General features: G+C 50.5%; 2 protein-coding genes, 1 long non-coding RNA gene and 2 pseudogenes across 6 annotated transcripts in view; all 5 read right to left on the bottom strand.

Moving 5' to 3' along the window:
* COA1 (cytochrome c oxidase assembly factor 1) overlaps nucleotides 1–21,108 on the bottom strand; it is a gene marked incomplete at its 5' end in the record, with an annotated part of 249,294 nt that extends 228,186 nt beyond the window's left edge. The window contains 6 exon segments of the mRNA XM_082473612.1: nucleotides 17,620–17,691; nucleotides 18,313–18,483; nucleotides 18,604–18,702; nucleotides 19,433–19,582; nucleotides 19,584–19,617; nucleotides 20,933–21,108. Of these exon segments, the coding sequence (XP_082329738.1) occupies nucleotides 17,620–17,691; nucleotides 18,313–18,483; nucleotides 18,604–18,702; nucleotides 19,433–19,582; nucleotides 19,584–19,617; nucleotides 20,933–21,108 (702 nt within the window).
* Nucleotides 2,297–8,604, bottom strand: LOC309666277 (DNA polymerase epsilon subunit 3 pseudogene; annotated as a pseudogene). Its single transcript has one exon. The product of its transcript is annotated as a DNA polymerase epsilon subunit 3 pseudogene (transcript).
* On the bottom strand, nucleotides 8,978–14,202 carry LOC309666445 (annotated as a pseudogene). The gene is made up of 2 exons (XR_014268458.1): nucleotides 13,674–14,202; nucleotides 8,978–13,291 (listed from the first exon to the last, which is right to left on the bottom strand). The product of XR_014268458.1 is annotated as an uncharacterized misc_RNA (transcript).
* Nucleotides 14,195–15,943, bottom strand: LOC309666444 (DNA-directed DNA/RNA polymerase mu-like; the record flags this gene model as incomplete). Its single annotated transcript, XM_082473905.1, has 2 exons — nucleotides 14,195–14,386; nucleotides 15,724–15,943. Coding segments are annotated over 2 exons (357 nt in total), but the record flags the coding sequence as incomplete, so codon positions are not given.
* Nucleotides 21,109–21,118: 10 nt separating the features above from the next.
* Nucleotides 21,119–24,050, bottom strand: LOC309666297. 2 transcript variants are annotated; one of them, XR_014267020.1, is made up of 4 exons: nucleotides 22,501–24,050; nucleotides 21,582–22,033; nucleotides 21,371–21,412; nucleotides 21,119–21,214 (listed from the first exon to the last, which is right to left on the bottom strand). It is a non-coding gene; the product is annotated as an uncharacterized lncRNA (long non-coding RNA). The 2 variants fall into 2 exon arrangements; XR_014267021.1 differs by having other exon boundaries at nucleotides 21,125–21,412.
* Between the last annotated feature and the right edge of the window lie 161 nt (nucleotides 24,051–24,211).

Here is a 24,211-nt window from a genome sequence, read left to right as displayed (position 1 = left end):
AAAATCAACTCAAAATGGATTAAAGAGTTGAATGCAAGACCTGAAACCATAAAAATTTTTGAAGAAAACATAGGTGGTAAGCTTCCTGACATCAGTCTTGGCCATGAAATTTTGGATCTGAATCCAAAAGCAAAGGCAACAAAAGCAAAAATATACAAGTGGGACTACTTCAGACTAAAATTTTCTACACAGCAAAGGAAATCATCAAAAAATGAAAAGGTGACCTACTGAAGAAAATATTTGCAAATCATATCTGATATGGGGTTAATGTCCAAAACATATAAAACATATTTAAAAGTTGTAACTATGTATAGTGACGTGTGGTAACTAAGGCTTAACATGGTGGTCATTTTGCAATGTATACAAATATTGAATAACTATGCTGTCCACTTAAACTAATATAATGCTATATGCCAATTATACCCCAATAAAAAGACTTTTAAAATAAAAAACTGGTGTTCAGAAAAGATGCTGTAAAAGTGTTGATGATTATTCTCTATTGTCTAGATTCATTATACCTTGCTCTAGATCTCTAGGACTTTTTTGTTACTTGTCACAAATTTGTACCCTTAAATATATGGCCTATCCCATCCCATCCCCCTTGCAACCACAATTTTATTCTTTCTATGAATTTGGTTTTTTTAGAATTCACATACAAGTGATATCATGCAGTATTTGTCTTTCTGACTTATCTCACTTGCAACAAGGCTTATCCACGCTGTTGCAAATGGCCCAATGTAAAATAAATAAATAAATAAATGCATATCTCAATTTCTTTATCCATTCAGCAATTTATAGGCACTTAGATTGCTTCCACAGCTTTACTATTGTGATAAATATACATAGGATTGTATATATCTCTTCAATATCCTGTTTTCATTTTGAGGGGGTATATACCCAGAAGTGGTACAGCTGGATCATATGATAAATCTATTTTTTAATTTTTTCAGGAACTTTCATATTGTTTTTCATAGTGTCTGAACCAATGTATATTCCCACCACATGTACAAGTGCTTCCTTTTCTCCACATCCTCGCCAACACTTTTAATCTCTTGGTCTATAGTTTCCTTTTCATCTGTTGTGCTAAATGGCTTTGGTATAAGGGTAATGCTGGCCTCATAGGATGAGTTTGGAAGTCTTCCTTCCTCACAATCTCTTGGAAGAGTTTGAAGATTGGCATCAATTCTTTTTTCTTTTTTTAAATAAATTTTATTTATTTTTATTTTTGGCTGCATTGGGTCTTCATTGCTGCACGTGGGCTTTCTCTAGTCGCAGTGAGCAGGGGCTACTCTTCATTGCAGTGCACGGGCTTCTCACTGGGGTGGCTTCTCTCTGTTGTGGAGCATAGGCTCTACAGCGCAGACTCAGTAGTTGTGGCGCACAGCACATGCTTAGTTGCTTCATGGCATGTGGGATCTTCCTGGACCAGGGCTCAAACCTGTGTCCCCTGCATTGGCAGGCGGATTCTTAAGCACTGCACCATCAGGGAAGTCCCTGGCATCAATTCTTTAAGTGTTTAGGAAATAGAATTTGTCAGGGAAGCTGTCAGCTCCTGGGGAGTCTGCTCCTCCTATATTGAGAGGTTGATTCCTGATTCAATTCCTTTTGTCATTATTGGCCTGATTTTCTATTTCTTCCTGATTCAGTTTGGTAAATCATGTTTCAGGAAATTTATTAATTTCTTCTGGGTTATCTAATTTGTTGTCAATTATTGTTCATGGTAATCTCTTATCTAATTTTTTTCTGCAGTATCAATTATAATGTCTACTCTTTCTCTTATAATTTTTTTATTTGAGTCTTTTTTTCATAGTTAGTTTAGCTAAAAGTTTGTCAATTTTATTTTTTTTAAAAACAGCTCTCAGTTTTGTTAATCCTTTCTATTGTTTTTCTGGTCTCTATATCATTTCAGCTCTGATTTTTATATCTCATTCATTGAATTCTTCAGCTTCAGAATTTCTGTTTGGTCCTTTTTTATAATTTCAATCTCTATAGTAATTTCATTAATTTTATTCATTAATTTTATTCTTGAGTTCATTGAACTGTCTTCTGAGTTTTCTTGTAGCTTGTTGAATTTCTTCATAACAGCTATTTTGAATGGCTGAGGAAAAAAGCTGGTAAACTGGTAAAGCAGACGTAGCAAAAATTAAAATATCTGCTTTGAAAAATACACTGGTAAGAGAATGAAAAGATAATCTACACACTGGGAGAAAATATTTATGAATCACATAACTAACAAAGGACTTATGTACAGAATACAGAAAGAACTTTCAAAATTCAACAGTAAGAAAGCCAACAATTCAATTTTTTTTTTAATGGGCAAAAATTTGAACACTGCACCAGAGAGAATATACAGACAGTAAATAAGCCAGTGAAAAGATGGCTGACATTGTAGACACTGGGGGAATGAAAATTAAAACCACAATGAGCTACTGCTACATACCTACTAGAGCAGTTAAATACTGAAAATACAAAGTGCTGGCAGGATACAGAGCACCTGGCGACTGGTACATGTTTAACTTACATGTGTGGCTCTCCTCACTAGTGGACTGCAAAATGATACAGCCATTATGGAAAACAATTTGGCACTTTCTTATAAAGTTAAACATACACTTATCATAGAACCTGGTGATCCTATGTCTTATTATTTACCCAAGAGAAATGAAAAGCTCTGCTCACACAAAAACCTGCATATGCATGTCTACAGGTGGTCTATTCATAATCACCAAAACCTGGAAACAACTCAAATGTTCAACAGGTGAATGGGTAACCTGTGGACTATGCATGGCATGGAATATTATGCAACAAGAAAGAGGAATAGCAACAAGTTAGATGAATCTCAAAGGCATGTTGAGTAAGAGAGGCCAGTCTCAAAAGGTTACATATAGTCAGGTTCCACTTACATGACATTCTGGAGAAGGCAAAACTGTAGAGACACAGAAAAACCAAATGGGTGGGCTTGGAGCGGGAGAGCATATGACCACAGTAGGATAGAATGAGGGGCTGTCATGATTTTGGTGGAGGTGAATGGGTCTAAACGTGTGTTAAAACTCATAAACCTTTACACCAAAAGAGTCAATTTTACGGCATGTTAATTTAAAAAATATAATTTTTATGTGGTGATTGGCCAGGGAAGTTCTCACCTGATAAAGAGAATTTTGAGTTGGAAGATCACTTCCAGGTGGATAGTACAGCAAGGGCAAAGGCCTTATGGCAAGGAGCATGCCTGGGGATTTGAGGATGAGAGACCACCACGTGGCCGGCCCCCCTCAGTGAGAGGATGAAACACCCACTGGCCTCATGGGTGTCTAGGACCGTTCAAGTAGGAAAGCAGTGAGGCAGGAGCGCACCTGCTTGTCACAGGGCAGTGGGGCTTGAAAGAAGGGTAGTGCAGGAGATAAGACAGGTGGAGGCCCCCAGGGGCCTCTGTGAGGACTTTGGCTTTACTGAGAGGTGGGGATCCACTGGAGGGCTTTGAGCAAGGAGTAAAAGATACCACGTGACCTGTTTTTAAGACTTTTGAGGACAGACCTTAAAGGAGCAAAGGTTGAGACAGAAAGCCTGGTTGAGAGATGCAGGCCTAACCCAGGCAGGAGGTGGTGGGTCAGCATTGAAAGTTCTCTTCCTCCCACCTCCTTACCCTTGGGCCCTTTCTCCAGATGCCCCAGCACACCCTTTAGCCAGCGGTAGATTCCGAGCAGGCAAGAGACCCGCCTCCACCTCTCAGCTCAGAGGCCCTGAGGCTAGAAGCTGAATCAGGCACTGTGCAAAGCATTTGCCATCCACTACCTCAGGCTCTATAACAACAACCCCAGAAACAAAGCCCCATTCAGGTCCATGCTCTACAGGGGAGGAGCCTGAGGCCTCTGGCCAAGGGTCACAGAGCTATGATGCCCCTGTAAAAAATTAATAAACAGAAACCTCAATTAAATGGAGCTGGGAGATCAGAAAGGGAGCTCCCACACCCTGCAACAATAGCCGAACCCAGCAGGAAGAAGAAAGAGTCTTCTCAATCCTGGCAACTGCTCAGTCAATTAAAACACAGGGACTCTTTGTTTATTACAGCCTCCCAACTTCCTTTTCCCCCTCCTTCCCTTGTCACGTGGGGACTTGCATGTGGCTCACCGTGGTTGCAGACCCTGAACTGCAATTCTCTGCTGATCCCAAATAAACCCATTTTTGCTGGAGAAATAACTGGCAGTCTATTTGTTTTAGGTCAACATTTTGGTGACTTGTACAGGGATCCAGAGAAGACCCCCGATGGGCTGGTAAGTAAACAGGTGCAGTATCCACATGAGCCCATTGCTGCTCACTGATTTTCTCACTGACCCTGGAGTTTGAAGGTACTTCTCCTGGATCTGAGCCTCCGCCCTCTTTGAAGCTCTCCAGGCTTTACCTGGTATCTATTTTAAGGTCTTGTCCTTTCTGGATAAGGCCTTGTTCTGTACTCAAGTACTCATCTGATTTTGAAATCAGACTCTTCCAACTGGAACTGGCTAGGCTTCAGCCCATTCCTTTGGGAACAGAGGCTATTTCATCGGAACTGTGCCAGTTCAGCCTTCGGGCCATTCCTTTGGAATAGCGGTTGTTCTGTTGGAACTCTGCTGAGAAGCCTTTGGCCTGGCTCCTCTAGGACCAACCTATTCCTTTACAACTGGCTGGTATTAGGCCTGCAGGCTGTTAGAGATATTTGAACTGTCTGGGCTGCAAGCTGTTTAAGCTGTAAGCTGCTTGAGCTGTTTAGACTTTTTAAAAATTATTCCCTTACTCTAGAGAAAAACTGCTGAAAAATGGGATCCCAATTATCTAACTATTTTGAGGGCAGCCCCCCCCCCTTTACAGGGACTCTGGCTGATTTTTTTTGTTGTTGTTAATTTATTTTTTGGCCATGCAGTGCAGCCTGTGGGATCTTAGTTCCCCAACCAGGGATCGAACCCATGCCCCCTGCAGTGGAAGTACAGTGTCTTAACCACTGGACCACCAGGGATGTCCCTCTGGCTGATCTTATGTTTAAAAACTGTAGCCCTTCCTCATGAGAATTTCTTTTTTTTTTTTTCACTTTTAACAGGAGTTTTTGTTTATACAAAGCATTATAATTTTCTCAATATTCTTCACTCATTTATCAACAAACTTTCCACTGTATTCATCTAACAAATTAACAGTGTCACACTACATTTCACTACCTTTCAACCTCCAAGCACTCAACTTAGAGACGAACAAAAAAGTGCTTGAAGCACCAAATGGAAAGAGAAGAAAACTAGGAAAGGTCAACAGAGATACTTCAGAAGCAGTTAAAGGGGATGGATTAGGGGAGGAATTAGATTCCTGAGCACCATCAGATTTCCCTTATGGTTCAGAGAGGTTTACAAAATCATTTTTAAAAGACATGAGATTAGAACTAGGGAATCAGAGGAAACCACACTTTGGGATATTAAGCAGGTCATCCAAGTTCCTGGATTGGCAGAAGTGAGAAAAAGAGGGACAGAGAAAGTGGGAATGGGGAGCAGAGGAGAGGCAGAACAGAGACACGAGGTGAGAAGCACAGTGGGAGAATGTTGTGCCTAGAAGAAATAAAGTCTGGAACTTGTCATGAATTGGAATAATGAAAAGCCAAGCCACAAGTCTAGGAGATGGACTACAAGAAGAGAAAGCCTGGAATTTTATACCTTCCAGGAGGTGACAACAAACCCTGAAGCTGTACAGTCACAGGCAGAGAGGTGCATTTAAGACTAAACCATCTGTTTTACAAGAGTAAGACACTGGCAACCTTGCTTGACTAACTCTACTCTGTTGATTTAAAAGTGTTATGTGCCGAGAACATTGCCACCCAAGCAGGTAACATGCCTATAGGCAATATAGAAGGGGTCCAAGCCAAGTGGGTCTGTAGAAACCAAAATTCAATTAATGTTACTGTCAAGTGAGGAGGCAATAGAACAGATTTCATTGTTCTCTCGAACCCTTATAGTAATTTCCTAAAGCTAAGCCATTCTGATCACCTGAAATAAGCTAGTATTGCCAAATACTGTATAATCAAATAGGCTGACCATGATCAAACCCCAATTTTTCCTGAGCCTTGACTGCCTCTGTGATCTGGAACACAGTCGGCAGCATGGAAGTTATTATTACTTTTTGGGGGGGTGGGGAGGGAACTGGGGATCAACAACTGCTTAACTATACGTGTAAGTAAACAAGAGAGATCAAATTGACCAATTAAATTGGCTGTTCAGAATCCCTCTTGCCAAAAAGTCACAACCTTGAGACTGATTAAGCAAAACAGGATTCCGCTACTCAGATGCTCCGAGTCTGGGAAGCGCTGGTTTTGATGATAATCCTGAGGATAATTCAGTTTTTATTTCGATCTTCTGCCTAAGACTACTGTGCTCAGCACGAAAAAGCTTCACACAAACGTGTACGGCGTTTCCGAGTGGAACCTTCCGAGCTGCGTCTCCCCATCCTCTTCAGTTGTCCACTTCCTCCTCTTCACTCTGTTCTTCTTCCTCCAGCCTTTCCTCATCTTCATCGTCGTCCTCATCCCTGCTCTTGTCTTGCTCTTCCGAATCTGTCTTTTTGTCTTTGTCCTTCTTCTTTTGCTCTGAAGCTTCCTTCTTGCCTTTTTGCTCCTCCTGTAAGCTTCCAGAGCTTCTTTTAAAGGGGTCATGAACCACTGCAACTCCATCTCCTGCACGGCGGAGAGCACATCGCTGGCATTCAGTGTCTTGCATTTCCCTTTCATGGCGAAGCTGTTGGCACAGGATGTGGCGTACAGCACGAAGACGCTGGCAGCGTGGGAGATGGCGCTCCGGGCCTCCTTGGAGGTGCTGACACCGTCCGGGAGCGCCTCCTTCATGATCCCGGTGATGACGGCATTGGGCAGGTTTAGGTCCTCGGGCCTCTCCGCCATTGCCGCCCCTCATGAGAATTTCTAACTAAATGGACCCACCTCACCAAAGGCAATCTAGAATATCGATGGCCATTATGGGGAGCTTACTTTTCTTAAAACGGAATTGGACTGTCAGGGCCCTAAAATTTCCAAAACTGAATGGAATGCTGATTTTGATTGGTATTTTGAGGCTTCCAAACGTTATCAGCAGCCTAAAATTGACTTTCTGCAAAATAAGACTTTGAGGCAAACGAATGATTAAAAAGATGGAATTGCTCCCAAAGCCTCAGGCTCTTCTTCCTCGGCTGCTTTGTCCTATGCTCCACCTCCAGCAACATCCTGTCTCCCTCCCTCAGCCCCTTGTGCTCAGGCCATGCCTCCAGTGCCATCTTCCTGCTCTTCTGGGCCACCTGCACCTGCTCTTGCCCCTCAGTTCCCCATACTAATTCTCTCACTGAGCTTCCCTTTTTCTCTAAAACTCTCCCCACTCGCTTTTCCTCTAAAACTCTCCCCACTCGCTTTTCCTCTGAACTTATCAGAACCTGTCCCTTTAAAATTAAGCCTCCTAAGAATCCAGAGACTTACACCCTTAATTGCGTATATATATACGCCCTGGACTAAAGGTGAACTGTGAGCCACAGTCAAAGATTTTTCCAAAGTAACTGAAAATCCTCACAGACTTGCTGAGGAATTTAATACAGTCATTCAAACTCAGCAACCCGGTTTCTCTGACTTACGTCAGCTAGTTCATACGCTTGTCGGTGAAGGCCAGGCCCAGCATGGGATGAGAACTGCTACTTGGGAAAACCCTAAAAGGCCTTTAGAGTTACAACCGGGAGACCACCCTGCTAATTCATATGATCAGCCTCAGGCGACTGCTAGGCGACTTCATGGGGCAAGTCCTGCGGCTTTTCCAAAGCCTGGTGATTGGAACAAAATGCAGGCTTGCACACAATAATCTAATGGATCTGTTCAGGACTATTAACAATTGACTTCAGATCGCTTTTAAAGAAAATTCTGATCTTCCTTCAGATGTTAATTCTACCCAGGCAGCTTTTAACTCTATGTTTACTAGTGGGCTGAAGCAGGACCTTCCCCTTCTAGCAAAAAGGAACAGGATGGAATGAAAAACTGTGTCCACTCCAGATTTAGTTAATCTTGCAAACCAGTTCTCTCACTTTCTTAGAGGAGTCACCTAAAAGGGAGACAGCTGAAATCCTTTATCTTCAACTCCAGCAAATGAAGGCTCCTAAATGAAACCAAAACCCTCCTAGTTTCTGCTATTATTGCAAAGAGCCAAGACATCGGAAAAGAGATTTTACAAATTTAAGTGCTTCGGGCACCTTCAGTCTTCTAACCAGCTTTTCCACCATCCTCCCAATTCTCAACAACGGGGCTCTTCTCAATCCTCCCTCTTAACTGGCTTAGAGAAACATTTCTCCAGATTGGGGGGCGAATCTCTTCCAGTCCTAATTGACACTTGGAGCCACACTCTCAAGGCTCAGCCCCACTACTATAAAGCAGCCCCTGCCTCAGAGTAAACAGTTCAGATAGTGGGGATCTCCAATGAACCTCAACAGGCTCCTGTCTCTGAACCTATTCCACTTTGTTTAGGCCCTCTGAGAGATACACACACTTTTCTTCTTAGTTCCTCCACCTCTGTCCATTTATTATGCTGAGACTTCTTAGAGAAGCATCAGGCCAGAATTTCTTTCTCCCAAAAGGGGGAAATATTGGGCTTCCCTGGTGGCGCAGTGGTTGAGAGTCTGCCTGCCAATGCAGGGGACACGGGTTCGAGCCCTGGTCTGGGAAGATCCCACATGCCACGGAGCAACTAGGCCCGTGAGCCACAACTACTGAGCCTGCGCGTCTGGAGCCTGTGCTCCGCAACAAGAGAGGCCGCGATAGTGAGAGGCCCGTGCACCGCGATGAAGAGTGGCCCCCGCTTGCCACAACTAGAGAAAGCCCTCGCACAGAAACGAAGACCCAACACAGCCATAAATAAAAATAAAATTAATTAAAAAAGAATAAATGTCGTTAGGAGGAAAAAGCTAATCGATAGTGGCTAACATTTAAAAAAAAAAAAAAAAAGGGGGGGGAAATAATTCCAGAATTTGACAGTAGTCATCAGAGTAAACAACAATGTGAATTAAACGACTCTTTGATATCTTTTATTTGCTCCATCTCTGATGATACTAGAGCTGATTCTGGAAACACAGATCATTTGTCCCTATTGAATCAGCTACCATCCTTTTTATGGGCAAAATCTCCACTGACAGTAGCAAAATTCACAGCACATCTCCCATCGAGATTCAAACAGATCTCTCAAAATCTCTTCCCAGAATTGACAATGTGTAAGTAAAGAAGCCATCCCAGGCATAAAGCCCGTAATTGAAGATTAGAAGGTTCAGGGCCTCATTAGTCCTTGTACTAGCCCCTGTAATATTCCCATTTTACAGATGAGGAAACCTAAAAGCCAAGGGTGTAGGTTTGTCCAGGACCTCCATGTAATAAACAACATAGCTATCCCTTGACACCCTGTTGCTCCTTTCATACGTTCCTAACAGTCATTCCCACAGGAGGTAAATTCTTTACTGTAACTTGATTTATGCAGTGCATGCTGTAACATTCCGGTTGAACCTAGCGAATACCTTTTTGCCTTCACTTGAGAAGAAAAACTATTCACCTGGACAGTAATACCTCATGGTTTTACTGCAAGTCCTTATTTCTCATAGTTCCTGAAGGCTGATTTGGATGATACAAAGTTCCCTAGAGGTTCTACTTTGCTGCAACATGTGGATGATTTGCTTCTTTGCTCTTTCTCAGACCTCCTCACAGGAAGTCATCGTCCACCTGCTAACGCTTTCAGCCTTAAAGGGACATACGGCAGTGAGGATAAATTGCAGTTCGTCCCAAACCCAGGTTCATTGTTCACGGCATCTGATATCAGAACAAGGGCTACACTTAGTTCCAGACAGACTTCCTGGTGTCCTAAGTTTCTCTAAACCCAAAACTAAGCACCAACTGTGAGGTTTTCTTGGGCTAGTTGGTTATTGCCAAAATTGAGTTCCAAATTTCTCTCTCATGGCCAAACCTCTGTATGTTTTACTGAAGCACAACTCCAATCCAATTTTATGGGAAGAACCAGATGACACAGATTTTAAGGCCTTAAAGGAGAGTTTGAAGAACCCACCTGCCCTTAGGCATCCCAATGATCAGATTCCCTTCTTGTATACGAAAAAGAAGGGAATGCCCTTGGGATATTCACCCCAAAACATGGAGACCACCGTCGACCCATAGGGTATTATGGCCAGCAACTGGACCCTGTAACACGGAAATAAATACCCCTCTCGCCTAGAGCCATCACGGCCACCGCCCTTGTGGCTAAGGCTGCTGAGAAAATCATTGTGGGATCTCCTTTAATCATTTCTGAACCTCATGCAATAGCCCTCCTGAATTCTCATCACACTCTACATTTCTCAGTCAGCCGTCTCACCTCCTTTGGAGTCCTATCGTCAGCTGGTCTTCACATAACTCTTCTACATTGTAATAACCTTAACCGTGCTACTCTTCTCTCCTCTGTCACTGAGGAAGTCCCTCACAACTGCTTAACCCTGACAGACCACCTCCTGACTCCTCATAATGATCTACAGGAAATTTCAGTCGGTAACACTGACTTCTCATGTTCACTGACGGTTCTTATGTAAAAGGGGACAATGGCAGATATTGTGCTGGGGATGTTACTGCAACTTCTTTTGATGTTGTTGAGGCAGCATCTTTACCTACAGCTACTTTGGCCCAACAGGCTGAATGATACGCTCTCACATAGGCTTGTACTTTAGCCAAGGACAGAACTGCCAATATTTATATCGATAGTAGATACATTCTCGGAGTAGCTCGTGATTTTGGAATGTTGTGGAAGCAATGTGGCTTCCTTATTTCCAGCAGAAATAAAATTAAAAATGGCCCCCGTGTTCAGGAATTATCGGATGCAACACTTTTATCCACCCTTGAGTTATTAGTAAGATTCCAGGGCATTCTAAACTGGACTCTCTGGAAGCTAAGGTAAATCACCTTGCCGCAATTTCTGCAAGGAATTCCGCCTTTAAAGGAACCACAGCAGCTAAACTTCTGTCATGGTCCAAAGGGATATTTCCTCAAGTGATTCCTTTAAAAACTGGCTTGAGAAGCCCAAAAACTGGCCTCAGGAAAAGAAAAACAAGATTGGAAATTCAACGACTGTTGGTTTGATAAAAAAGAGAAAGCTCTGGTTCAGACCAAGTAACCACCCAGTCCTACCACAGACTGTAAAATTCCCACTCCTCACCACTGTACATGCATTAAACCACTGGTCTGACAAAATGATATACTTCATGAGTCAGTATTGGTGGGGAAACACTAACAAGGTCACAGAAAGTACCTACTCATTGTTCGCCTTGTCTGAAGTACGACCCAGGGAAGTCTGTACTGCTCCTGGACGTTTTAAATTGCCTGACGGATCATTTGAGATCTGGCAAATGGATTTCATACAACTTCCTCCATTTCATGGATATAAGTATGTTTTAGTCATGGTATGTATGTTTTCACACTGGACTGGAGCTTTCCCTTGCAGATACGTTACTACCTCTTCTGTGACTGAAGTGCCTTGGATAAGATTATCCCTACCTGGAGAACTCCTCTTCAACTTCATAATGATAGAGGAACCCATTTCACTGGCCAGGTGCTTCAAAAAGTCTGTGCTGTTTGGCCAGTTTTACAACACTTTCACTGCACTTACCACCCTCAATCCTCTGGTTTGGTCAAACACACTAACAGCATTATTAAGACTCAACTGGCAAAACTTGTAGAGGCCCTCCAAATACCTTGGTCAAAAGCATTGCTGTTGGTCCTTCTAAATCGTAGATCCACCTCTTTTGGAACTTTTACACCCTTTGAGGTAGTCACAGGATGCCCAGTGCACTTGGCTCCTGCCTCTTTTGACCCACAACTAATAAAAAGAGAGATACTCCAATACTGCAAAGGCCTAATTGCCTCTATTAAAAATAACCATGTTTTGGTAGGCAACCTTTTCAGAGTGCACTCTTGGGAGATGAAGACCTTAAACATCACACCTTGCAACCTGGAGATTTCATCTATTGGAAAAGACACCTCCAGAAGGACTCTCTTCAACCTTGCTGGAAAGGCTGCTATCAGGTACTGCTGACCAACCCTTGTGCTGCAAAACTCCAAGAAATACAACTCTTGGGTTCACATGACACACCTGAAGAAAGCACCGAACGCTGTCTGGACCTGCAAATCAGCTGGTGACCTGAAAGTAAAGATTTCCCTGAACTGAAGCAGACGACATCCGATGAGCCAGCTTTCCAAAGATATTCAGACTAGGCCTGTTGGAATTTTGTCACCAAACCTTTGATTACATAAGGCTTCAGATAATCTCTACCGTTTAGGATCTTGGTAACACAGGGACTTTAGATAAAAAGTGCCTAACAGTTGTCCCTCCTACTCCTCCTTGTTACTTAAATATGACCTCAATAGATCTCCAGTCTGTGCACTTTCCCTCTGATGTGGGACACTACCCCCAGGAAAGGTCCTTCCTTGTACTGAGGGACAAAAAGACCCTGAAACTGGAAAGCCTGACTCAGATTAGTGATGCTTTCAGAGAAACATCTTGATCGAAAGGGGAAGTGTAAAAAGATTAATAAGCAGAAACCTCAAGAGTTGGGAGGCCAGAAGGGGGAGCGCTCATGCCCTGTGATGATAGCAGAGCCCAGCAGAAAGAAGGATCTCCTCTTCGTTCCTGATGAGCGCTCAGCCAGTGAAAAGCCATGGACTCCTGTTTACTACAGCCCTCCCAAATTCCTTTTCCCCTCTGTAAAAGCGTTTTCCTTTCCATTTTTGCTGGGGACTTGCACATGGCTTGCCATGGTTGCAGACCCATTCTCTGCTGATGCTGAATAAACCCGTTTGTGTTGCAGAAATAACTGGAAGTCTATCTGTCTTAGGTCCACATCCCCCGCCCTCACCAGCACCCCGTAGCTGACCTCTGGGCAGAACCAATAACCATGCTCCCCGGTCACCCACACCAGCAACACATTCAGAAAATACAGCTTAGTTTGTTCCACGTGCTCATTTCATGACATCTTGAACTGGGTGTCTGTGGGGGACTGCTGGTCCACACAGACAGGGCTCCCACTTGGGAGGCGTGAGGACTTGGCGCAGCAGTGCATGTTCCACCTGGAAACATTCAGGGACCACAACACCCATAGCGTCTGGCTCAAATGGCACCCTCCATTTCCAGAGAGTGGAAGTGGGGGCCAGCTAATAGGACCAGGCATTTCTCTGCTGGGGGGGAAGGTACTCAAGGCCCAAGAGTCTGAAGATGTCTTCCTCTGAAGCCACGTGGAAAAACGTTTTCTGCAACAGAGTGCAAGCATGAGTGCCTGGGAGCCACTCCACCACAGCAGCAGCTTCCTGGAGACAGGTGTGGCGAGGAGGCTGGAAGGGCAGGCAGGGCCCAGCCCCGCAGTGGGGTGCCTTTTGAGGGCCCTGTGGGTCCCAGGCTGGAGGGCCCCGGGGCCGATGCAGACTGTGGGCTGGGCAGAGAGACATTTTCCCCGCCCAGGCCTCCCGTCCCAGAAACACACCTGCCCCGGATCAAACAGACCACGGCTGTTCAGCCAGAGCCCCCTCTCCTTCCAGCTGAAGCGGCGCAGCTCCCGCTCGAAACGCTGGGGGAAGAGCGACTGCATCAGCAGGGCCACCAACCCCAGACCCCAGGGTGGCCTACACTCCCTACCCTGGAGCCAGTCCAGCCGAGTAGCGCAAAGGGGAACTGGCTGATGGGGGTGACCACCAGGTGGTCAGGGTGAGGCAGGGCCTCTGGGCGCCCCTACAGCATCCCCTGGGGGTTGTGGCGGGTGGAGAATGCAGAAAGCCCCCTCGAAGGCATCCGTGGTGTGGCTCTGCCGGGGCAGGTGGGTGGGGTCGTCTGCCTGCCGGCTGCGCTGGTGCTGGCAGTACAGGACAAGGCCCTGGGGGAGAGCAGACATGGCCGGGCACCGCCGTGTGGGGCTGGGACAGGAGCCAGGATCCCAGCAGGACCGTCAGCGGGGGGAGCAGGAAGCCCCTCGCCTGCTTCTCCAGGCAGCACAGCACTCTGGGCAGCAGCCCGGCCTCCCAGCCCTCCTGGGGCTGGTGATGAGGAAGTCCACGTCGTGGCCCTGCAACTTCCCCCCGAGGGGGCCAGTCTGACTCTCAGCCTCCGTGTTCTCCCGAATCCCTTCAGTGAGGGAAGGCCCACCTCGGTGGTCCCGCCTCAGACGCCTTCACTGGGAAGGGCCTGGAGCTGAGCCGGAGGGCACGTGGAGCCCCGTTACCTCCGGAAGCCGCCGGTCAGCGCGACGGCGGCCCCAGGAAGGGCCTGCCCCCCGGCTGCCTCCACCGCCTGCTGCAGGGTCTCCACGTCTGACGGCAGGATCGGGGTGCTCAGGTCCTGGTGGTGCTGGAGTCCTGTGGGCAGCACAGCTCTCCTGACCTGCCCAGCCCGGCCCTCTCTAGCTCTCTCCCACTACACCCTCCTCTCCCTTAAATATCAAACGCTTATTTTGAAATAATTGTAGGTTCACGTACAGTTGAAGGAAATAACAGAGGTCCCCTGTGCCCTCTGCCCAGTTCCCCCCAGCGGTAACATCCTGCAGAACTACTGTAGGTCACACCAGAATTCTGATGTTGACACAATCAAGATACAGACTATCCCTTTCAACGCCTCGGTTTTCCCATCCATAAAATGGGGCCGGGAGGTGATAAAGAGTTGCGAAGAAGAGGGCTCTGCCGCTTAACAACACCTTGCTCTAGCCCACGTCCACCTCCTCCCCTGTCAGAGGGATCACTGGGCCTTGCACACACACAGTGAGGAGAGGTTTACGTGTGGGAATAAACGGCCCCGGGCAGGATGCGCGCTCAGTCGGCGCTGCAGGCCTCTCCTCCGGGGAGAGGAGACTGAGCGGAACCGATGGGTGTCACCATAACGCTCCACTGGACACACGGCTCTGTGGTCTCACTTCCTGCCGACCGACCAGGCGACTCTCCCGGGACCCCCAGCTGGCCTCCCCTCCCCCAGCCCCTGGGAAGATGTTCAATGAGGCAGTGAGTGCCGGGCTGTGGGGCTCCTTCAGCAGGGTCCCCGATCAGGCCACACGGAGAAAAGTCTGCTCAACACCTGCGACCTGCTGGCTTCACGCCAAGGAGCTCACGGGATCCTGTGCTTTACAGAGAACGTAATTCAGGCTCAGAGAAATCAAGACTCAGGGCCACGGTCTCCTACCTAGTAAGCGGCAGAGATGGGACTCAAACCCAGGCCTGACAAACTGTCAAGTTCACGTTCTCTCCACTGCTCGGCGCCACCTCCCCCTAGCAGGTTCCTCACTGAGCCTCTCCCCGCTGAGCACAGGTCCCCAGGCCATCAGCCAGTGGGCCAAGGCGCCAGGCAGCACACGAGCAAGCGTGCCCGGGGCCCGGGCTGCTCTGACAGGCCCTCCCCTCTGTGGAATCAGGAGTAAGGGGTGCATGCTGGTCCAGGTACAAGTCTAACCAGGAGGTCCTGAATGTCACGGCAGCTACTCTGACCGTTATCGTTCACTGAGAAGGGCCTGCACTGGGTCCTGACTCCACTGGGTCAGGAAGCCCGCCCAATAAAGATGCCCGTCTTCACACTCACCCCGCTCCCTGCCACACAGGCAGCCACGAGCACATGCCGTGCGTCAGAGCTAAGGGCTCCATGGTGTGGGAGGCTTTCAGGCACAGGTGCTTTGGGGAAGCCCAGGGCCCAGCGCTCTCAGAGGGCTCACCTGCTCTCTGCTGCTGGGTCAGTCTCTGGGGCTGCTCTTGGAGGTCGTCCAGCGTCTGCAGCCCCTCCCGGTACCGCCGGTCAGCGGTCCTTACCCCGACCCCAAAGATCTGAGCGAGGTGCCGTTCGGAGGATGAGCACAGCGTGGTCAGGAGGCAGCTCTCACAGCGAGATGCGGATGACGACACTGAGCGGTGCAAGGCGTGCCCCAGGACAGCACCACCGCAGCGTCACACAAGTGGCCTCATTAAGTCGTCGTCGGGCCGGGCAAGTGGCATCCCCACTCTCATCCTTCAAGTTTAAGCAACCTGCTCAAGGCCACACAGCGAGAGCACAGGCAGGACTCCATCCCCGAGCCTGGCCTACACAGCCCACCCTCACAGGGGACGGCAGGGAAAGAGCCCATGTGCTCCCTCCCCAGGCCTCGGTCCCCTCCTCGGCAGGGTCTCTCCCCAGAACTTGTACAGTTCTAGCCTATGATTCCAACATCACCAAAGCAGGCATCCTGACAGTCCGAGCATTCACCGGGAAAACCATACCACTCCCACCCCACAGCAGCTGGGACTTGTTACTGTGGCTCTGCCTCTTAACAGGCAGCAAAAACGGGCAGTTAACAGCCAGGGGGTTGTTTTAGCAGGATCTGGAAGGAACGGGTTAGGACTGGCTGGGGCTCTGTTCCAGGTTCAAACACGACCATTGCCACTGCCTGGCCACGGGTCAGCAGAGACGTCCAGGCCAGTGGAAACTAACTACGCTGCTGGAGCTGACCTCTCGTGGGGTGGCCAGCTGCCCTCACACGGGCACCCCACACACAGGGTGGGTGCTAGCAACTCACCTGTTTCTTCCCTGACTATAGCTCGTTGGACAGGGGTGGGCACTTGCCCTAGGCCAGCCACTCAGAGCCCCTCCCCCGGGACTTCTGAAACAGAAGAGCAGGCCCAGGGGAGGACGAACAGCTGGGTGGCACTCGTGTCCCTGAGCCCCGCTTCCTGCAGACCGGCTGTAGCCTGCCCTTTTGGGACTGTGCTGGCCATCCTTCCCTAGATCCCCTGAACCAAGAGCATGAACTGGATGGGAAAGATGCTGAGAATAACCTAATCATGTTGTTTATAACAGTAAACTTCTAATTGTTCACATATTTCTCTCCTGGCCTGGATGCCTTCTGGGACTCAGGGCTACCCCGGGGGAGGTAGCAGATGGCTCTGCCCTCTCTCAGCGCTTCTCCAGCCACTAATTCCTTTGTTGCCTCCATACCCCTAAGCCCCCTGCCCCCCATCCTTCACACAGGGCTCCTCTCCCTTTTTGAAGCCACCCCCCACCCCCGACCAGTCGCTGATCTGACAACCTCCAGCCACAAAACCGGGGTGTCTAAGGAGCCCGACCGAGGCATCCACAAGAGCTCTGGCGGCTCCGTTATCAGACCGGAAATGGGCGGGACCAGCAGGAAGGTGCGCCGTGGACACAGGCAGGACGCCACCAAGAAAATGAGTACGTGAGATCAAAGGTGGAGACACTGCAAGGGTCAGCAGCCCCACAGATTTAATGGTCCCCGTGGCACCCGGAAAAAGGTTCTGTTTTGTTCAGTATGCTCTGTGTAAAGGGCCAGAGCATGTGATATACTTGAGAATATGCCATCAATAGTCAAATAAGAACAGATGGTGCCGAGTGATCTAGAAAATTCCCTGTGCTCAAAACAAGCTTCTCGTCCACCTCCGTTTGGCTGCCTCGTGTATATCGGGTGTCGGCTGAGCTGCCAGATCCTCAGTGAAACCTTCTCTGACCCCGGGTCGGGGGGGACCCACCGCCCCCCTTGCCGCCTGACATGGCGTGAACCGAGCTGTGGCTCTGGGGGAGGACCGTGGAGCTGCGTGCCCCTGCCGGGGGCTGCCCTGCGTACCTTCATGGCCTGGTACCTCTCCGAGAGCCGGACTCTCTCCACCTCCTCACACACTCTGTGTTCCAGCAGCTCCTGTGGGAGAAGGCAAAGCCTGACTGGAAAGAGGAGAGCTGGGGGCCCAAGGCCCAGCAGGGGGGCTTTGTGGAAGCAGGATCCCGGGGGACTTGGAAATGAAGACTGTGCCCAGGGAGCCTCCAAGCCCCTAGGGCGGGGAACATGGGCCACCTCTCAGATAAATAACAAGCCCCGGGATACGTAAACAACTGCTTTTAAAACATAGGTGAATTCAACAAGACTTCATTTAAAAGCATAAGTGACTTCAGAAGTCTCCTTTCCATCACGAGATACTCGCTCAGTGTCAGTGTACAAAAGGGCAGCTTCACAGTTTGGGTCCTTCGCATCTTAAAAAGAGGTGCTCATGCCCAGGGCTCCTCTTCCACCATCCGGGACAGTCTGGGCTGATGCCAGTGGTGCCAGCTACCAGCCCGCCAGGCTCCCGGCAGCTCCCTGGGCTGAGTCCTCTCAGTCCCCCTAGGGCAGGTGCTGTGGCCCCAGTTTACACGTGAGGAATCGGAGTGAAGAGGGTGGCTGGCCGCCGCTGGGCTCTGAGCCACCAAGCCACCTGCCCTGGCCAGGCCCTGCGGCCCCCTCGCCTCCCCCCACCCCGCCCTGCTAAGTGCGGGGAGCACCGACCTGGACGACGCTGCGCGAGTGTTCTCCAAAGCGGGCCAGGCCACGCAGCTGGCTCAGGGCCGTGACCGGGCTGGGAAGGGTCTTGAGCACTGAGGCCGCTCTGCACAACGAGAGTTGGCGGCCCTCACTGCCGGCGAAGCCCGCGGCCTCTGCCAGCGTCTCCAGAGCCTCCTGCAGGGAGCGGCCCTTGGTGAGGGGCAGGGATGGCGGGGTACCTCACCCCCCCCCTCCAAGGCTGGGACAGGGGAGGGCCTGGCCCCATCCCAGGGAGGCAGGGGCCCCAGGGCTCACCGAGAGGCCGGTGTTGTGGTGCGTGACGGGTGTGGGATGCTGGCAGGCACAGGGCAGCCCCCATGCTGGGCGTGGCGGCCCCTTCCTGCACACAGCCACCTGGGGAGGAGCAATATACAGGCTGCTTCGAGGCTGCAGGGTGGGCAGGGGCCAAGGAAGCCCCCCGGAGCCCTGCCTCTCCTGGGTGGTCACCTAGGGCTCTCGGGACAGAAGGGGCCGACTCTCATAGAGCAGAACTGCCAGAGGCACGGGGCAGAGGCGGTGTCGCCCTGCAGAGGCCAGAGCAGCAGGAGTGGCACCACCTGCCACCGCACATGTTGTATGTGCGCCACGTCCCGGAACCCTCTCAAGCAAGTGGGCTGGGGTGCCTGTCATCCCCACTTCACAGACGGGGACACCGAGGCCTCGTGGCTCACAGGCAGAGTCAGGATTTGAATGCAGGCAGCCCTGCTCTGAGCCCACACCTGAAGCCCCCAGCTGTGCTCACCCAGGAAGCACTGAGGTGGGCGGAGGCCATGAACCTCACAGCACCCCGAGGACGGCCTCCTGCTGGCCTCACTTGGGGTCACAGTCTCATCCACTTGATAAGCAAGAAAGGCCTAAAGATGCTAAAAATAACTGGATCTCAAGAGAGTCTGCACCAATGGTGAGAGGAGAAGCAGGAACGGCCTGGCTTCCCAGGGCCCCTTGGTGGTCTGGGCTGAGCCCTCACCGCCCACCTCATGTGAAGGACACTGAGGCACTGCTGCCGTGTCACCTGTCCCAGCTGAGCTCCGGCCTGCGCTGGGGCCTTCTCTGGGGCCCCACCCTCATCCTTCACCCGGCTCACCTCCAGGCGGTGCTGGCACTCCACAGGGACAGGCTGCCCGGCCGCCATGCTCTCCGTGAACCAGCTTACATCTAAGAGCACTGGGCGGGTGCATCCTGGGTGAAGGGCCGCCGTCCTGCGCTCCTGCCGGCAGACGGCCTCCTCTGCTGATGGTCCCCTCCATCATGACGTGTGTCACCTCCGAGCTGGGCGGAGGGAAGAAGAGGAAGTGGGGCCCGGAGCCCTTTCCCAGACCTGCCATTCTTCCTGCTTCACTCCATGCCTCCAGGCCTTTGCTGTTACTATCCCCTCTGCCTGGTGACCACCTATTCATTCTTCAGAAAGACCTCCCAGTCCCTCCTCCTGGCAGACAAACATCTCCACCACGCCAGCATCTGCAGAGCTGTGTGTGGTTCTCGGCTCTAGCTATGATAAGACCAACCCTTTTTTGTGTTAACTTGTCTGTCTCCCTCTCCCCCCAACCCCAGAGGAAGGAGAGGCCAGGGGCACAGGGGCCAGGACCGGGGTGGGGGGGTCTTCATCGAAGTGCTGGAGACAGACTACTTGGGTTTGAACCTCAGCTCTGCCACACACTTGCTGTGCGCCCTTGGGCACATCACTTATCTCTGTACTTTGATTGCCTCATCCACAAAGCAGAGATAATACCATAAATAACATATCTACTTTGCAGGGTTGCTGTAAAGATTAAATGAGCTAATAAGCAAAACGGCTTAGACAGTGCCCAGTACACTCTAGGCCGTGGTCATCATCCTCTCCTGAGTGGGTCTGCTGCACCCCTGGGAATGGTTAACTAAGCTTCAGGGGGACTGGCTTCTGATTCACTTGCTCTTTCAACTTCAAAACCAAGGGAACCCTCCTCCCTTACTTACAGCATTGCTTCTGTAGTGGTTTTGTTTTTGTTTGGTTTTCTTCTACTCTTTGAAGTAGAAGAAAAGTCACTTTCTCAGCCCTGAGGAGAGAAATCAGTTTAGCTAACAGGGCAAGATGAAGTCACCTAAGGAAGGACTGTTAACCACCGCTACACTCACATGGCCCTTTATAAGGCCTCCGGCATACATTCTCTCCTTGTCCTACAGAAACGCTCCTGGCCCTAACTGCTAACACCCTTTTACAAAAGAGGAAATTGACAGGAAAGCTATATGACCATGAAGTGCCAGGGCTAACTTGGAATCCAAACACCTCAGGTGCCCCTCCGCCCCGGGGTCAGCTGCGTGGGAGTCGTTTCAGATCTCAGTATCCTCAGCAGTAAGGAAACACCATATGTGAAAGTGGCTGGTCAGCTGCAAAGTTCCGAGCACGGGCATCTGTGCTCAGGCCATCACGCCACTCAGCAGCGTCCCCCAGCCCACCGGGCGCGACAGCATGGTGATACCTATACGGGCATGCCACGTTCCCCGGTGAGGCGAGGCCGTGGGCGCCGGACCCGCCCCGCGCCCCTCGGAAAGGTCGGCCCTAGGAAGGTGGCCTCGCCTGGCGGCGAGCTTCGCCACGACCGCGCACCTGTAGGCGTCCAGGACGCGGAAGCCCTTGGAGAGAGCCAGGCCTGTGAGGAAGGCCCGGCGGCTGCGGCCCATTTGTGGCTCAGCCAGGTAGACAGTGACCCCAGGGAAACGTGCCGCGGAGGAGGGGGCGGTGTCCGGGGGCCCGACACGCGCTCGCTGCTGTTTTGGTAGCATTCGGGCCCTGGCCGCGGGCGGCGCCCGGCGAAGGCAGAGGGAAACTGGACAGAAGCCGGAAGGAAGGCGGGCGGAAGGCGGGCGGAAGCCTCACGGAAGCCGGAAGCTAGCGGGCGGAAGCCAGCGGGCGGAAGCCGATTGGAACGGGAAGTGGCGCCCGGCCCCACTCAAAGAGGCAGGCCCCGCCCCATGCAAATTAAGTCTCTGGGCGGATTTCGCCCCCAGGGTCGTTTGGAGCGAGGTAGAGGTCCCGGGGTTTCACCTGATTGGGTGTTCCGGCCTCTCAGCGCCAGAGTCCCCGCCTCTATGCAAATAGAACCAGAGTACACACCTTTTATTTAAATTACCCTCGCGGAAAGTCCCGTCCCATCCTTGGGACCACCCGGGAGGAGAGACTGGGGTGGGGGGTAGGGGGGTGGGGTAAAAGGGGTGCGGCAGGAGCTGGGAGGGGGGAGGCGGGAGGTTAGGGAAACCTCGGCGCGGGCTTGGGGGCTTCGTCCTCGGAGGCTAAGAGGGGAGATCGAGGTGGGGGTATCAGGGGATCCGTCCTCGGCGCGTGGGGGGGGAGGGGGATGTTAGTGGTGGGTCCTTGGCGGGTAGGAGAGGGATCCGTTCTCAGCAGGAGAGGAGTATCCGCCCCAGCCCCTGCTCTTCGCCCCTGCTATTCGCTCCCTCCGACTGGGTCGGGCTGGACCGATGGGCCCCGGAAACCTGGCGGTGCGGGGCCCCTGGATCGCGGGCCCGGGCAGATGCGCGATTGAGCGTGCTGGTGGAGCGACCGCTTCAAACCCCTGGAAAGGGTTTTCAGTCTTTCTCAATCGAATGGCGTTAGGACGACTGGCCGGCCATGTGGAAAAATGGAAGTTGGCTCCCTCCCTTACTGCTTAACACCGAAATAAAATCCAGATGGATCAAATATTCAAATCTAAAAAAGAAAAAAAAAATGTAATGGGGAGTCGATGAATGTTTTTATAGTCTAAAGTATCACAATAAAGCTGGAGACACTAAAGGAAAAGAATGATAAACTTGAAGACATACAAATTTAAAATGTATTTAAACATTAAAAGGCAAACCAGGGGAAGAGTGTGACACATTTGGAATTTAAATCTAATTCCTGTAATTATGAAATTGTCCACAGATTAATAAGGAAAAGACGACAAGCAAGAACACCAGTAGGCAATTTACAGAAGAAATGCTACTCAAAAACATACCAGATTGCCTGACTCGTCCAATCAGGGAAGGGCAAAGTTAAATGAGAGTATCTTCACTTATCGCATTATCCGACACGTTTACAAAATTAATCACACATGAGGGAACTGGCAGATTGTAGGAGGGACTTTTTGGAAGCCAATTTAGCAACCATAGCCAACAAAATGAAAACAAAAATCTCACCCAGCAATTCCTTTTCCAAGATTGGTATTGTGTTGAATCCCAAGACCAGGTTGGGAAAGCTGACATCTTGACAACATCGAGTGTTCCTGTATGTCTGTCATATCTTCAGGCACTACGCTTTGGAATCTCTTTGTTATGCTATGTGATCTCCTCAGTCTTCCCTGGCTGCGGCACAGGGCTGAAGCAGGCTGGTGCCTCGGCCCAGGCCTCCTCTCAGCCTCCACACCAGCTCCCCACCTGCCCTCCCGGGCCCAGGACACACACACTCTGGCTGGTAGGCCTGGGATGCGTCCCCTCTCTCATTTCCTGTGCTCGTTTCTCCTCCCGCCATCTGGGGAGGGGCAGCTCCCAGGCTCTCTGTAAGGAGTCGGAGTTCCCCATCTGTGGGTTCTGCCTTTCCTCAGAGAGCAGCAGCCTATCCCCTGAAACCATCTCCATTCTTCTTGATGGCCTCTGTCTCCGTCCCGGGCACCTGGGTTCTCTCTTGGGGAGGCAGAGGCAGCTTTTAATGACCCATCGTGCCTGAATACTTAAAACACTGGGCAACTTGCAAAAACGAGGATTTCCACAGGCCCAGGGAGGTTTTGTTGAGGGGTGATCCTCAGTGCCCACTGAGTGGAGGCCTGGGCACAGGTGGGCAAAGCCACAACATCGATGGTTGGCGTGCTCCTCTCCTCCCCTCCCTGGACCACCAGGTCACTGTCCAGCCAGCTGGGAAGCGGAGACCTCAGCCCTCTATCTCCAATAAACCTGGCTTGGGGTTCCCAGATGTCTAAGTCCCCAGCCCCCTGCTGCCCACGCTGAGACCACCCCCCAGAAAAAGTCAGAGGCTGCACAGATGATCTGCTGCTGGCTGGGCCCTGTCAGCTGCCCTGGGGGTGGCAGTTCTCCCCTGTGTTCTGCACTGTGCTTTCTCATGCTGTGTTTTGGATTAGTTTCACCCAGATGTATGAGCTTGCATTTTTCCAAGATGAATCTCATCTAGCTATTTCCTGTTCCCACTTCCAGTTCAGAAAAGGCCCCTGGGGGTGATTTTTCAGTCCTCGTGACCTTCATAAAACCTCCCCATGGAGCACCGTCTTTGAAGTCCGCTTCAGTGCTGTTGGCGCCTGTCCTTGGCCTGTGGGGCCGGGACTCTGCCTGGCTCTGAGGCCCAACCCCCCACCGATTCCCGTCTCCTGCGGGTTACTTGCCAGCTGCATTCCGGAGGGTGTGCGGTCAGCCTGCCGATGCTGTCGGACTGGAGCTCCTGAGGGCCACTGGCCCAAAGTTCTGGACTCTAGTGCTGCTCCCTGGACCTTCCTGAGCTACCCACTGCATCACTGTGGGTTTGGGCTATCTGGTGCCTCAGTCTGCTCAGGCTGACAGCACAAAATACCACAGACAGGGCAGCCTAAACAAAAGAAACATTTCTTATTGTTCTAGAGGCCGGAAATCCAGGATCAAGGTGCTGGCAGGCAGCTTTCATTCTGAGGCCTTCTCTCTTGGCTTGTAGGCGGCCACCGACTCTCTGTGTGCCCACACGATCTCTTTGTGTGCTCGTGGAGAGGGAGAGAAAGAGAGCTCTTCCTCGATCTCTTTGTGTGCTCGTGGAGAGGGAGAGAAAGAGATCTCTTCCTCTTCTTATAAGGCCACCAGTCGTATCAAATTAGGACCGCACCCCTGTGACGTCATTTAACCTTATTACTCCTAAAAGCCCTTTCTCCAAATA

The sequence above is a fragment of the Balaenoptera physalus genome (assembly GCF_965194825.1).
Source record: "Balaenoptera physalus genome assembly, chromosome: 8".
Taxonomy (NCBI): Eukaryota; Metazoa; Chordata; class Mammalia; order Artiodactyla; family Balaenopteridae; genus Balaenoptera; species Balaenoptera physalus.
Note: the sequence above shows the minus strand (reverse complement) of the source record. Positions and strands in the feature narration are given on the sequence as shown.